The 16,076-nt window shown below is 40.3% G+C and overlaps 1 protein-coding gene across 4 annotated transcripts in view; it reads right to left on the reverse strand.

Moving 5' to 3' along the window:
• Positions 1-479: 479 nt before the first annotated feature.
• The window catches only part of Prop1 (PROP paired-like homeobox 1), a 54,402-nt gene continuing 38,805 nt past the window's right edge, over positions 480-16,076 (reverse strand). Inside the window, exons 3-5 of one of the 4 annotated variants that reach the window (XM_046457084.2) lie at positions 5,952-6,981; positions 4,882-5,114; positions 480-4,152 (exon numbers count right to left, since the gene is read on the reverse strand). In XM_046457084.2, coding sequence (XP_046313040.1) covers positions 3,814-4,152; positions 4,882-5,114; positions 5,952-5,973 — 594 coding nt within the window. In that variant the 5' untranslated portion in view covers positions 5,974-6,981 and the 3' untranslated portion in view covers positions 480-3,813. The remainder of the gene's footprint in view (positions 4,153-4,881; positions 5,115-5,951; positions 6,982-16,076) is intronic. The other 3 variants (XM_046457088.2, XM_046457087.2, XM_046457086.2) reach the window with 3 other exon arrangements.

Below are 16,076 nucleotides of genomic sequence, written 5' to 3' on the forward strand. Positions count from 1 at the left end.
GGCATCTGCCAGTATAAAACCAGTTTCCTGTGAGAGGAATACCTGGTCAGGGATTGGACACTTAGGCATAATGCTGTCCAATAGGAAAAAGATGCATCCCATGAAAGGTTTTCTGTAAACAACCCTGGAGTCCCATCAGGGCAAGATTAAAGTTTATAGCCACTCTCCTAAGAGATCTCAAGACCAAATGAAGGGAAAATAATGATACTTACCAAAAGATTTTACAAGGCTATTATTGTCCTGATACCAAAACCCAAGAACAACAACAACAACACAAACCCCAACAAAAGAAAACCTATATAGACTAATATATAGACTAATATATTTATATTAGACTAATATATTTCCTGAACTTAGAAACAAACATCTTCACAACAGCAATGCATAAAAAGAATTATATATCATGCCCAAGTTGGATTTATTGCAGGTGTGTAATCTTGGTTCAACATTTGAAAATCAGTCCATGTAACTCATAATAATAACAATTTTGGGGAAAATTTAATCTATCATATTAATTGACACAGAAAAAGCATTTGACAGAATCTGACATCCATTTAGGACCAAACTTTCAACAAGTTAAGAAGGACAGCTGCCTCAAATTGACAAAGGACACCTACAAAAATCCTAGGCTAACATTAATACTGAAGGACTGTGTGTTGTTCTTCCAAGGACAAGGCAAACATATGAAGAAACAAGGGGAAAGAAGATCTAGTTAGCAGGTTTGTTATGTAAACTCCTATGGCTCTGTGTCTGGGTTCATAAGGACCTAGAATTTTCTACAGTGATTGATTTCTGTCCTTTCTGGTACAGAGGGGAGGGAGGACAGCCTTAGTAATGCATGTCCCCCTTTTTGGAAAGTTTGGGGAGGGCAGAGAGCTTGTTCTGTGTCTACTTCATCTCAGTTGCCTTCAGCTCAAAATAATCCTTATACAGAAGTGGCATATTTGGGGGCAGCATATTCTACTATCCTTCAACAATCAGTGGAATGATAGAATCCATTCATTAAGTGGCAGAAATGAATATAGAGAGGTGTTTTCACACTGTCAGTCACTGTGAAAAACAAAACACCAGGATCAAAGAAGAGAGGATCCTAAAACCTTTAGCAGGTGAAAATCACATCACATATTAAAGGGACAAAGATTTTACACTCCACCAAATTCAACTCAGGTTCCCCTGAACTCTTCTTTTTTAACTAGGTCTTGAATTTTGTATTTCCACCTTCATCTCTGTGTTGTCTAATTTTAGCAAGAATCCTTCTAAAAAATCCTTGGTTTATCCAGAATCCCAATCCTTCATATCTGACCGATCTCAATATCCAATATGGTTTTTCATACTGTACCATACCCTAGGTGACATCTGAGCAATCTGGTAAGAATCCCGGTAGGTCACTTTAGCCAGAATCTCCCAACATTTTTTTATTTCTTCCTATGTTTGTTCTGTCTTATGACCCATAGAACACAGAAATGAACTGAAAGACTAAATTCTATGAAATTGGTATCATTCTATATATTTAAGGCAGAAGTTAATGCATTAATACAGTGTCTAAGGAATTGGGGTTCAGTTCTCTCAAGGAAACTCTTTTTGAGAAAGGCTAAAAACAAATGACAATTCATGAAAGGTAGTTGTAACACCCACAAACATATGTTCATACCCCTAATACACAATATCTCAAGCATGACTAAAAGGTGATTACATTAATATACAGAGCCACAGATAATTCAGAGGTAATGCAGAAAAGAAAACTTATACATTTCTAATAAACACAAAACTATTTTAACTCCCACTAGCAAGTAATGAAAATTTAAAAAATAAGCAACAAGGAGCCATCACTCTCAGTTAACAAATTGTCAGAAGTCATAAAAGTCAACAAGGATGCACCCAAACTAACCATCCAGGTTCTTTTGGTGGAATGAAAACTAGTAGAGCTATCCCTCAGGATGGGGGGGACTCGTTCAACAATCTTCTGCAGATACTGAAACCCAAGGATGCTCAAGTCCCTGATACAAAATGTTATATGTCTGTGCACACATCCCAGTATACATAAAATCATCTCTATATTCTTTTAAATAACTAATGCAATGCTATGTAAATACTTGTTATACTGTATTGTTTAGGAAATAATGCCAATAAAAAGTTGGTACACGCTCAGTACAGATGCAATTTTGGGGGGAATATTTTTGATTTGCAGTTGGTTAACTCTGGGATGCAGAACCTACAAATATAAAGACCTGACTGTACTATCTTTCTGGAAGGCCGTCTGGCACAAAGAGATAATTAGAAAAGAATGCAAATGTTTAGTATAGGAATTTTGATTTCAGACTTCTCATATATAAAAAAAACTACAAACTACATGAGTTTCCATCACTAGAAGCCTGACTACTAAATATCCTTCTGTGGACCTGCCAATAAGGGAGGTAAGCCAACACATAAATAAGTGAATTACAAGTAAAAACAAGTATATTTTAGGCAATATGGTATAGAAACTGTAGGACCAACCAGGCTACATCATGATTCTTTTGGGAGGAGCTCAGATCAAGGCACTTTTTGGCAGGTCCTTTCCTAGGAATGATATGGTATGAGCCTCAGATGGTTTGTTCTTGGACAAATTTGCCTTCAATCAGAGTACTTCTTCTCTATCCAAACCACATATGTGAAAACATGCAACTGATTTAAAAATTAGGTTGAAGGCTCCTGTAGGCTAAGCTAGTCAGATCTTATTAATGAATTTCTTATTAGATATTGGAGAGCCATTCCTTGACGTTCATATTTGCAAAGGTCTCTTGGAGATGGGAAAGACTGGAGCTGAAGGAAGCAATGAAGATGGGAAGTCACAAAATACAGTGCCAGGAAAAGCAGAGGGTCTGTTGGCATGGGAAGAAGAGGGACCAACTCAGGAGATAGTTCTAGAACAGAATCTACCAAAGTGAATGGGGTCGTGAGTGATGGTGATGGGGAAGGGGGGGTCTAGGTAGAATTTAAATCAAAAGGCTTATTAAAATCAGCTAGAGCCAGGTGCAGTGGCTCTTTTGCCTGTAATCCCAGCAGCTTGGGAGGCTGAGGCAGGAGGATTGTGAGTTCAAAACCAGCCTCAGCAATGGCGAGGTGCTAAGCAACTCAGTGAGACTCTGCTTCTCAATAAAAATGCAAAATTGGGCTGGGGATGTGGCTCAGTGGTTGAGTGCCCCTTAGTTCAATCCCCAGTACTGCCTCCTGCTCCAAAAAATCGGCTAGAGACAGCTGGATGAAGTTCTTCAATCAGGACCTCAATGAATGAAGCCCCTCAAGTTCTGCCTCGTTCAACCATCCCCATTCAACAGCAGCAACCATTTTCTCCATCAATATCACCCTTCCACTAGTCACCTCTACTGAAGCTTTTTAACCTATATCTCTTGGAAGTTCACCTCCCCAAATTTTCTCATTTCATCACCTGAGTGAGAATTCATCAAAAACAATTGTTTTGGTTCTGGAGATTAAACCAGGGCATTTAATCACTGAGCCACATCCACAGGCCTTTTTATCTTTTATTTTGAGACAGGGTTTCACCAAGTTGCTTAGGGCCTTGGTAAGTTGCTGAGGCTGGCTTTGAACTTGCAATTCTCTTGCCTCAGCCTCCTATCACTGAGATTACAGGTGTGCTCCACCATGCCCAGAAATATTTCCCATTTTAAAATATTTCCAAACTCTGAGCTGCCCCTTATCATATACATATACAAATACAGAGATTTGTATCACCCTTAGAAGGGAAGGAAGCCACCCAATTTTCTGTTTTATGAGGGCCATAGGCTAGAGATGACCTTATTTACTAGTTTGACTCTAGTTCCAGGACTTTGGTGGCTCAAGGCTGAGAGGGAGCACAGATGGAGGTGGGGGACAGGGCAGATGACCAGTGGCTGTTGGGTGCAAAGTGGCATACCAGTCCTCAGTCTGGTGGGGTAGAGAAAATGAACCACCTGTGGAGGGCTGTGAGGGAAGGGCATGGTTATAGGGGTGAGGGAAGCAGGTTACTGTTGGAGGTGGTGTTGTGTAGGAATAGGGACAAGCAGGGGACTCTGGCAAGAATCCAGAGAAGGTGGCAGGCGAGAGATGGGCCAGTGGCTGGAGCAATGATCTTTCTTGCTTCCGTTGCTTAGCTCTGCGGTTCTGGAACCAGACCTGAGAAAGAATAGCCAAATCAGAGCTTCTATTTCAAATAGATGGCACTGTCACATATGATCCCCTTCTTCCAAGGACAGGAGGTTCAGGTACAGGGAGTAAGCATCTCCCACATCACCAGAGGAAGAAAAGTTCTACTAGAGGCATGGCTGACCTAGGTCTGCTGACAAACTGTACTTTTAACTCTAACCTGTCTCTAAATTTGCTCAATTTGTACAACTTTGGATGAGTAAGAACAGTCACCTTCCAACAAGAAAGGGATAAATATTACATAGTGACATTTTCTCTCTCCAGATATTGGGGAAATCTTCCATAGGGTTCAGTTTAGAGATGAAGACTATTGATAAATATAATTGTTATAGACAAGATTGGGTTTAGGGGAGGATTTAGACTTAAGGTTAATTAACTCTGTGACTAGTATTCATCCTCAGGCTGGATGAATCGCAAGGTTGTGGTTAGGGATAAGGGACAAGGTTGTGCATGTCTGTGAACAGTTAGAATTGCATTTCTTTTGGGGTTCACATCATTATTAAATGTTGGGAGTAGTAACTCAAGTCAGATTATCTTAGAGTTAGGGTTAAACTTGAGTGACATTCACAGTGTAGAGGAGGCAGTGTTAAGTGATGGGTGAAGTTTAGTTCCAGTGATTGTCTATACTCAGGTAGCTCCCACTGCACTAAAGAGAATCTGCATTTTTTCCTCAAGGTAGGAGGGACCCTGAAGTATCACCTGTATTCTGGCCTCACTGAGGCCCGTGTCCCGTGCGAGACCCTCTCGGGCCCAGATGTCTGGGTACTGATTCCTCCCAAAGGCTGATTCCAGCTGCTCCAACTGTGCTGGGCTGAAGGTGGTACGGTGGCGGCGCCGGGAGTGCAAGTGACCCCTCTGTCCTTCTTGTGGAGAATGTCTCGGTCTCCCCACTCCTACAGCAGAGAGCCTTCTGTAGGGCTGAGTGCTCATGTCTGAGGAGGGAGAAGAAAGGAGGGAGACGTTGCTTATGAGTGGGATCACCCATCCATCACTGGACCACTTATTTTCTGCTCAAAGCCCCCTATGCTGATTCCCCTTGGGAAACCCAGCTCACACCAGAAATCCTTCTTCTTTAATAACCACTATTCCTAGACCAGCTTAGCCTCAGTTGCTGCTATATTTCTGGGACTGGGTTGTCTGCATAGGGTTACTTCTCAGACCCACTTTCCATCCTGAGTATTCATACTTTGTCTACCTGACAACTCCATTGTATGCCCAATCTGAGCCCCCCTGTTACTACCCCTCCCTGTGCCTTTCCCCTCCAAGTACACTCCACACCCACCTGGGGCACACCTTGTGGGCCTTCTATTTGCTTTCATGCCCTAACAACTTTCTAGGTCTCTATCGAAGGTCCCCTTTGCTTGTTTCCTGCTCTCATGAGTTGCATTCAACTTAAAACTTCTTTATACAGCTCTTATCCTCCTGTACCCCAGCCTGGGAAGATGAAGCATTCTCCACTGTGTCACTCAGGCATACCCTCCCCTTACTTATGTACTCTCTGTCATTTCTCCTTCCCCTGCCCTGGCCCAGCCACCAGGCTGCAGGAACCTGAGCTCGTGGGAAAGGCTCGCTTCTCCTCCCTGCAGTCTCACTAAGCCCCCACATTAATTAGTCTGAGAACTGCCGGGGAAAGAGAGAACAGAGAGGGAAGAGGAGACACCTGGGAAGGTACAGGCTGAGAAAAGGAGATGTCTGGAGCAGACACCTATTCCCATGGGGACCTAAGTGTGGCTCCCACCCAGTGTTCACTGTCTCCTTTGGGGACTTACATGTATTGTACTGCTCTCTCATGATCAAAGCCTCGGCCCCTCCAGCTCCCTCCCTTACAGAAGGCAGTGTTCTGGGGCAAACTCTGAGATTAGGAGTGAAGGCATAGGCTCCAGCTATGCCTCTGCATCACCAGAATCCAGGGCCTCATTTCTGCCTGTGAAGCAAAGGAGTTCTATTTAAGGACCCCATGGTTTTAATATGCTAGGATTCTGGTTTTCATTTCTTCTCCCAGCCTTCCTCCATAGTGAACCACTGCCTCAGAGGAGACTAGACATGAGTCTCATACCTGTTGCCCACCTCAGGGCCCCAAGCCCAGCCTGGGAAGTCACTCACCCACTGTGGAGGTCAGAGTCCCTGCAGCTGGGTATCTCTCAGGTAAGAGGGTGCTGCAAATTCGCCCCTTCCTTTGCTTCCCCTGCTGGCTCCTCCCTTCAGCTTCCATGATTAGCCACCAACACCAAAGACAGTCCAGTCTCCTGTGTCCCTGAATCTTTGATTCTAGCTCAGTCTTTCCGTTTCTGTTGATCCCTTCTATGTCCGTGATCTCTCTCCTCCTTTTGTTGTATAATCTCTGATCTGTGTGTGTGTGTGTGTGTGTGTGCGTGCGCGTGTGTGTAAAGATATAGGTATATAGAGAGATGTCTCTTCACTGTCTTTTATTTTTTTTCTAATTCCTCATTCTCATTCCCCACATCTCTCTCTCCTTTTCTGTCTCTCTCTCTCTCTCTCTCTCCTTCATCTGATTCTCTATTTTTCTCTCTTTCGATCTTCTTTCCACCAGGATGCTGCTCTCTCTTCTTTCAGCTGCCTATTTTCCCACACCACCTCTCTCTCCTTGAGTCTTGGAGGAGTGACCTCCTCCTGGCCCCTGTGGGCCCATCCAATCATTACCTGGTCACCAGAGCCCCCTTGCTCTGGGGAGGATCACAAGCCGGATGAGGGAAGGTGTTCTGTTGGAGGGTCCAGGGACTGGGGCCAAGAGCTCATATTCCCAGGGGACCAGAATCTTTTGTCCAGTTAAATCCCCTCCTGGGAGCAGGCAGAGAAAGAAGGGTAAAATACATTCCTACTAAGTCCCCCTTCTCAGAACCCCACTGTGGGGAGGGAGGAGGAAGGCGGGGACAACCAGGGGGTAAGAGGCAGGGCCTCTCTGGCATCTCAGTGTGCAGGTGATACCCAAGGACCTGTTTCTAGGAAACTAAAAAATGAAGAGTCAAGTGCACACTTGGTACCCTAATATCCCAGAATATACCGGCCACCCTCTCAGAACAATCTGAACTCAATCCATAGGATAAATCTCCAGGGCACCAATGTTCTTATGTACTTTCTGTTTTCTTCCTTTGAAAGTCACCTGCATATTCATCTAGAAATCTGAGGACATCAAGACCTTTCAAGGCCACTGAGATTTTCAAAAAAACCCTGATCCTTGAGCGCATGTGAATTCCAGAAGCATTCTGTCCTACCCAAACCTCAGGATACTCTGCAATAAACAGATTCCCATGAATTTTGGCATTCTGAGTCTTTAAGGAAACCCTGATATAGCTGAAATGTCTGAGCAGTCAGGACCACCTGAACCCTATAGTACTCTGACTCTTGAGGTTGCTTAGACCCTGGAAGTACATTCTGTCATCCCCAGTATACCCTGATACTTTAAGGACAATCTGATATTCTAGGACTTTAGGATCCTCCATGACACTCTGAAACCGAAGGGCACTCTTGTACCCAGGACATTACACCTTTACTAGGTGATTCCCATCCTTTTACATGAAGTTCCGATCTCTTAGGACACATTGACCTGATGACACACTAACTTTCTTGGAACTTGTGTACCTATGGTTTGATCCCTAAGGTCACTCTAACTCCTTAATCACATCCTTTAAAAACTTCTTGACAATTCAAGAATGGAAACATCATAAACCTCTAAGAGCCTGATGTTTATAATATGGTCCAAAGATCATCATCAGCAGCAAATGGGAGCCTGTTAGAAATGCAGAATCTCATGTCCCACCTACCGAATCAGAATGTGTGTTGTAACAAGATCCCCAGGAGAACTGAATGTATATTTGTCTTAGGCAGGTTGGGATGCCGTAACAAAATACCACAGACTGGGTAGCTTCAATAATAGACATTTATTTCTCATAGTTCTGGGGACTGAAGAAGTACAAGATCAAGGGGATGGCCGGTTTAGTTCCCCAGTTGAGGTCTCTCTTCCTGGCTTGCAGATAGCTAATTTCTCACTGTGTTTTTACTTGGGGGAGAGAGAACCAGCTATAGTCTTTCTTCTTCTCAGAAGGAAACTAATGCCATCATGGGGCCTCCTCCTTATTACCCCATCTAAATCTAATTAACTCTAAAGAATTCCACCTCCAAGTACCATTATACTACCAAATTAAGGTGCACCCTTATTTTTTTTTTTGGGGGGGGGGAGGGACACAAACATTCAGTACATAACAAAATAAAATCGAGAAGCCCTTCTCCAAGACACCAACCCATCTTTCCATATCCTAGCATATTAGTCAGTTCCACAACATTGTGAACAAAATACTGTAAAAAATAAAGGAGGACAAGAATTTTTTTGGACTAGGAATATTTTGGATCATGGCTTCATAGACTTAGTCTGTAGTTATCTGGCTGCATTGCTTTGGGCATGAATTGAGGCAGAACATCATGGTGGAATGGCATGGTGGAGGAAAGCTGCTCAACCCATGACAGTTGGGAAATGCAGAGGGAGAAGAAGGGACTGGGGACAAGATATAGTCCCCAAGGTCATGCTCCCAAGGACCTACTCCTGCCAAATAAGTTCTACCATCTACAGTTTCTACTACTTCCCAATAATCCATTTAGCTGTAAATCTCTTGATGGATTAATCCATTGATGAGGTCAGAACCCTTATGATCCAAGTACTTCCACATATCTTCACCTGTGAATATTTCTGTTGGGGAACAAGCCTTCAACATATGAGCCTTTGGGGGGAATATTTCATATTCAAATCATAACATCCAGTATATCCTGGGATATACTGTGTTCTAGATAAAGTATATTAGATCTCCTACCCTGAACCCCATGGAAGCCCTTGCAAAACCCCAGTAGCATGCAATCAACTTGGACCCACAACAAAACACCAAATTACAATGAACTCTAGTGCCTCAAGATACCCTAACCCTACACAAGCACTCTGACTACCATCCAGGACAACCAGTTGCTCCAGAACACTCTGGTATTACAAAGAAATTCTGACTACTACCTTTGATCCCTAAGGACACCCAGATGCTATGTTTGACTTGACATCACAGGATACCATAATTCCTCAAGAGACTGGAACTTTTAGAAGCATATGTTATACCAGGGCACCATATTCCTATCCACAACCCTGACTTGCAAGGAAACCTGTAACCCAGCATATTTTTATTTGACATAAGGTAGAATGGTGGATTTGAGTCATGAGCTCAAATCCCAGCTATACAGCCTAGGATTTATGTGATTGTGGACTCATTGCCTAATACTTCTAAGTCTTAGTTTCATCATCTGTGGTTAACAATCTAGTAAATTCTCTTTGTCTGAAGTAGTTATGCTCCACAAAGCCACCATGTGAATTATTGAATACCCCCTTTAGTGAGGGTCAGGCTATAATCTGTGTTATGTTTGAAATATAACCTTGTATTATATATGTTTCTGTATTATGTTTAATTCTATTTGAATTAACAATATTTGAAAGATAGTATCAAACTCATGGTCAATAGCACTGTAAATCATGCCTGAACAAAGCTTATCTAATGCTTGTATTTTCTCTGTAAGGCACATCATAGCCTTCGTACTCTTCAAAACAGTAGACTGCATTTCAGAACACATTTGAGCCCATTTTAAACTGCAAAACCACCAACAGAGAGCACAAAAATATAAAAACGACACTAAATATGTCATGGAAAGAACCTGTGAGAACTGAAACAAGAATGTGGCCATTCAGTTTTCAGTGTTCTGGGCATGCATGTGGCTGCAAATGTCCACCAACATGCCAAAGAGTAATGCAAAAAATAATGGATTTAGGGGTCACAAATAGATGTTAGTAAGTAGGTGAATTCACAAATGTGGAATCCATGAATAATGAAGGTAGAGTGTACTTACCTCATGAAATTGTGATGACTGAGTTAATAAAAAGGAAGCATGTAGAATTATAACTTGAAAATTATCATCATCATCATCATCACCATCATCACCGTCATCACCACAATTCCTAAGGATTCTAACTCTAAGAATAATTCTGTTCATGTCAAATCCTTGAATTTTGAGGGCAAAAAAAGATGCTTTCATTTTAGGAGAACATGTGCTTACAAGGAACTTTGACCTCATTTGCTTATGGTCACATAAGTTTGAGCTCAGAATGACTCCATGACCCTCTAAGATACACAGACCACAAAGACATGGTGAGATGTTGGAATCTTTGACCCCATAAGAAATTCCTTGACATGATAGAAGGCAGACAATCAAAGCAAAATTCCTCTTGCCCATTTAGAACTCCCAGCTACTCTATTCTTGTACAAGATATACCACCACTGAAAAACCACTCAATACCCAACCCCAGTCTAGGAGATACCCTGATTATAAGGCCTGCCCATGGGTCTGTGTGCGTGTGTGTGTGTGTGGTGCTAGGGACTGAACCCAGAGCCTCATACATGTAAGCAAATTCTCTACCCCTGAGTTACATCTCCAGTCCTTTCAATTTTCAGACAGGTTCTCACTAAGTCTCCTAAGCTGGCCTTGAACTTAAGATCCTCTTGCCTCGATCTCTTTAGTAGCTGGGATTACAGGTATGCCCCACCTTGTCCAGCTCCATAAGGTATTTTGATCATATAAAGACATAATCTTATTTTCTAAGACACCTGATCATTCAGTGTACCTTAGTACACAGAATGTCTTGATGACAGCACATTTGTGTCCAGTGTACTCTCTCACAGTCCCAGACTTCTCAACAGGTGCTACAATCATTGCCACACTCTCCCTATTCCTGACACACAGACAGCCCAGAACAGCTTTTGACACATGGAACCCCATGAGTCCACACAATAATTATCTTAAATCATCAAGAAATCTTGGCCTCTCAAGGAAACCATTCTTATATAACATACAACATTATATGTATCACACAGATATATAATGTCCTCAAATATCTTAACTTTCTTGGCATTCTCAGCTTTCTTGAGCATGCTCTGTTCATCCAGGACTTTCTGATTCCTATGGATACTCTGGTGGTACAAACACACCTTGACACTTTATAGCAGATCTATTTGAATCTTTATAAATCCATAGGGATCACCATATCTTCAAAATACCTAATTCTCATTCATTCAGATGCCAAAGGGGTATGTTGAACTATATGAAGACCTTGACAACTATAGGCTTCCAGAGCATCCAAGAGTCTCTGAATCACCCAGATGGCCCAATTTATGAAATACTCCAACTCTAAGAAACAATTTGATCCTCTAGAACACTTTGAGATCAAAGTTGAGATAAGGACACTTCAAGAATATTCTGCATGTACAAATATGGCATAGTGAGTCCCACTATTATGTATGATTATAAAGCACTAATAAAAATGTTCTTCTGGGTGGCAGAATAGAGGAGGTGGTGCTCCTGGCCACGCTGTGGAATGAAACCAAGAAAACTGACAAGCAGCTTCTCAGCAAGGTCGGTTAATAACAACAACAACAAAAAGTAAGGAGACTTTACTAGAATTTTAAACTGAACATTCAAAGAAGATCAGGGACTCAGGAGTTTGGATATAATAAAATAAGTGAGAAATCCCCAATGGCACAGCCACTGCCACAGCCATGTCAGAAGCTCCAGCTAGAGAGCTTCCTCCATGAGCATAGTGGAGGGATAAGGGAATTAAAAGGACCCACATATTTTGGAGACCCAAGGTGTGTCTGGGTACAGAGCATTTAGAGATCAAGGACATTGCTTGGCAAACCTGAAGGACACCCCTGCACAATATCCACATGTGGGGAAGAAGCTGCCATCTATCCAGGTGGTGTGTGGAGGACAAAGGAAAGAACCATTTTGCAGCTGCTCTGCATATCTGGCCAGGAACCCAGAAGAGTAGGGGTGGGAGAAATTGTTTAGAGACTGAACCCAAGACCAGGAAATATGCGGTCTGCAGGTGATGTAGGGGACTAAGAAATGGGTCCTCCACTACACAAGTGGACCCAGAAGAGATCCCTGGGGTAAAGTCTTTCAACATGGATCAGCAAGTACTGGGCACTGGAGGTGCACTGATTTAAAATCTCCAGACCAATTAGCATTGAGTGAAGAGCATAAAGCCCACCTAAGCCAAAACCCTGCTTCAGGAACTCTGCCTATGGGATTACCTCTTTCACTCCAGCAATCCAGAGGTTAGAGCATCACACTCCAGAAGACCCCTCCTAAAACCACAGAGAAGAGAAGCTGAAACTACTTTGAACTTGAATGGAAAAACTTCTTTAACTTTTCATCAAGATGTTTTTCTTTTCCTTTAAAAAAATTCTTTGTCACTGTTTAATTGTGACCTTAATAGTATATGGACATTTATATAGTCTCCTATTTTTTTTCCCTTCTCATCTCTAGATTTTTTGAAGCCAGTTATTTTACATGTATTAGTTTTTGTGAACTAGGATGTTTTTGTTTTCATTTTTCTTTTGTATTCTTTTAAAAAATTATATATATATATATATATATATATATATATATATTTATCCTACCTTTTTTCTTCTGCTAATAGCCAATCTCTATTGTTCTCTCTTTCACTCTTTCTTTAATATTTTTTTCTGTCTTCTCTCCTCCTCCCCCATCATAATCATCACATCCTATATTACTTCTTTTCTCTCTTTTGAAGATGGAAAATCCTTTTGAAAACTTGCTGTTTTTATTATAGGCAATAATTGATCATATAATTTATGTTTATTGTGATAATTAATATTGTATATATCATAGAATAAATTATTTGGCTTAATGGTTATTTGGCATTGGTTGGTGTTATTATTTTTCTTCCCCTAAACAGTGAGGTACTGGACACCTTCAGGGACAGTATAAGTCCACAGGGTAAAAACTCTACTGCCTCAGATCCATACTGTTAAATGGGTAGACACAAATAACATGAATAAAACAAGGGAACAAATTGCCTAAAGCAAACCAATATACTCTAAGAACAGAATCCATAGACATCATAGTGAAAGAAATGTTGGAGAAAGAGTTTAGAATATACATAGTTGAAATGATCTGTGAAGTAAAGGATGATGTAATACAGCAAATACAAGTAGCAAAAGATCACTTCAATAAAGAGATAGAGCTTCTGGAAAAAATTACAAACAAATAAATGAAAACTCCTTGGAATGAAAGAAACAAGAAATCAAATAAAAATACAACAGAAAGTATCACCAACAGACTAGACCACTTGGAAGACAGAATCTTGGGTAATGAAGACAATGTATAATCTTGAAAATAGAGTGGACCATGGAGGAAAGATGTTATGAAACCATGAACAGAACTTCCAAGAATTATGGGATAACATGAAAAGACCAAATTTAAGATTTATTGAGATAGATGAAGGTGCAGAGATATAAACCAAAGGAATGCACAATCTTTGCAAAGAAATAATAACAGAGAATTTCCCAAATCTAAATAATGATGGAAAATCAAATACAAGAGGCTTACAGGACCCCAAATGTGCAAAATTCCAACAGACCCACATCAGGCACCTTATAATGAAAATGCCTAGCATACAGAATAAAGATAGAAATTTAAAGGCTGCAAGAGAAAAGTATCAGTTACCTATAGGGGGAAAACAATGGATCTCAGCAGATTTCTCAATCCAGACCCTCAAAGCTAGGAGGTCCTGGAATAACATAAACCATGTTTTGAAAGAAAATGGATGCCAACCAAGAATTCTATATCCAGCAAAATTAAGCTTCAGACTTGAAGATGAAATAAAAATCTTCCATGATAAACAAAATTAAAAAGAATTCTCAACTGGAAAGCCTGCACTTCAGAATATTCTCAACAAAACATTCCATGAAGATGAAAAAAGTGAAAACCAGTGAAGAGAGGAACTGTGCTAAAGGAACAGTCAATCAAAGGAGAAACTAATTCAAATTAAAAACTAGAGAAAAACCAAAATGACTGGGGACACAAATCCTGTCTCAATAATAACCTTGAACATTAATGGCCTAACATCATCAGTCAAAAGACATAGACTGGTAGATTGGATTATGAAACAAGACCCAACAATATGCTGTCTCCACAGACTCATCTCATAGGCAAAGACATCCACAGACTGAAGATGAAAGGATGGGAAAAAACCTATTACTCAAATGGATCATACAAACAAGCAGGGTTTCTATCCTCATATCAGATAAAGTGGACTTCAAGCCAAAGTCAATCAGAAGAGACTATGGCATTTCATGGTGCTTAAGGGAATTGTACATCAACCATATATAAAAATCATAAATATTTATGTCCCAAACAATGAAGCATTTATGTACATCAAGCAAACCTTTCTCAACTTCAAGAATCAAATCAAATAGATCACAGCACAATAATACTGGCACCTTTAGCACACCTCTCTCACTACTGGCTAGATCTTCCAAATAAAAACTAAGGAAAAAAAACTATAGAACAAAATAACATAATCAATAATTTAAACTTAGCATATATAGAATATTTCATCCATCAATGACTGAATACATTTTCTTCTCAGCAGCACACAGATCTTTGTTGAATACAGACCATGTTATGTAAGCTATCACATAAGTTGGCATACAGTTGCAATATCACCTTAATATATTTTTAGCATTTGTAGGGTTATTCTGATAGATCCCTTTCCATTGATGTTAATTTTTGTGTTCTTGCTTTTTTCTTGATTACATTTGTTTGATTTTTATCATATTTTAGCTGTATTATTTCTTCACTATTTCATATATTTCTGCTCCTATAATCTTATTCTTTTCTTCCTGCTACTTAATTTGAAAATAATTTGTTACTCAGCTTCTTTCTGATACAAATACTTTAAGTTACAAATATTCATCTGAGTACTGTTTCATCCCAGAGATCCTGATATTTTAAGCCTTTATTATCAGCTTAAAACACTTCTTATTTACTTTTCTTGTGCTTTCTTCCTCAACCTGAGAGATATTATAAGTGTGCCATTTGATTTTTGAAATAGTTGATGTTGGGGTAGTGTTCTTAAGGTGATTGATTTTTAATGTAATAAATCATGCAGAAAACACAGTCTGCATGATTTAAAATTTTAAAAAGTAATGAAAATGCTTTTTATATTGATTGTATTAGTTACATACCTGTCAAAACTGATCAAATTGCATACTTAGGCATTTTATTGTACTTTAATTTTACCTCAGTAAAGCTATGGAAAATGTGTTCTTCTGCTTGATAAACATTTCTTAAGGCCCAGGACACCTGCCTACCATGACATCATATCTCTCCAGTCTTCCTGTCTTTGCAAGATGCTCCAAGTCTGCCAGACTCTCTGACTTTCCTATTTCAGCTACATCTGACCTTTATAACTTACTTGGCTTCTCTAAGAATGCAGTTATTCTGACCATTTAGAATATCATAATGATACAAAACACCTGCAAGCTACCTGGGCATGCTTACTATCCTCAGATGAGGTGAACCCACAGGATACTACTCTAACTATGTAAGGACCAGCTGATATCCTCTGTGAATCAAGTCTCTATAAAGGTGTATTGGATAACATAAACCCTAGTTTATTCTGAATATAAAACACTCTGCCTTCTAGTTTATTCAACCATAGAGAGACATCTTAATATCCTAAGACACTATCACTCCCAGGGCAGTCTAGCCATCTAAAGTGACTTAGATCCTCCCAGTACATCTGATACCTCAGGAAACTCTAACCTATAAGGACATCCAGCCTATTGAGTTCCCAGTGACCTTGCAGAATGATCTTAAGTTATCTACTGAACACCCAGGAAATTATGTCTCTTAAGGATGCTCTGATCCTAGAAGGATACCTTGTGAGTTTGACTCCCTGTATAAAGATTCTAGAACTAACCCTTTGTGATGTAAATTGCTTAGTCACTTCAAGCCTCATTTTCTTCATTTGTAAAATGCTGTGA

Source organism: Marmota monax, unplaced genomic scaffold, assembly GCF_021218885.2.
Source record: "Marmota monax isolate L192 unplaced genomic scaffold, Marmota_monax_Labrador192_F-V1.1 WCK01_AAM20220418_F8-fsc00263, whole genome shotgun sequence".
Classification (NCBI taxonomy): Eukaryota; Metazoa; Chordata; class Mammalia; order Rodentia; family Sciuridae; genus Marmota; species Marmota monax.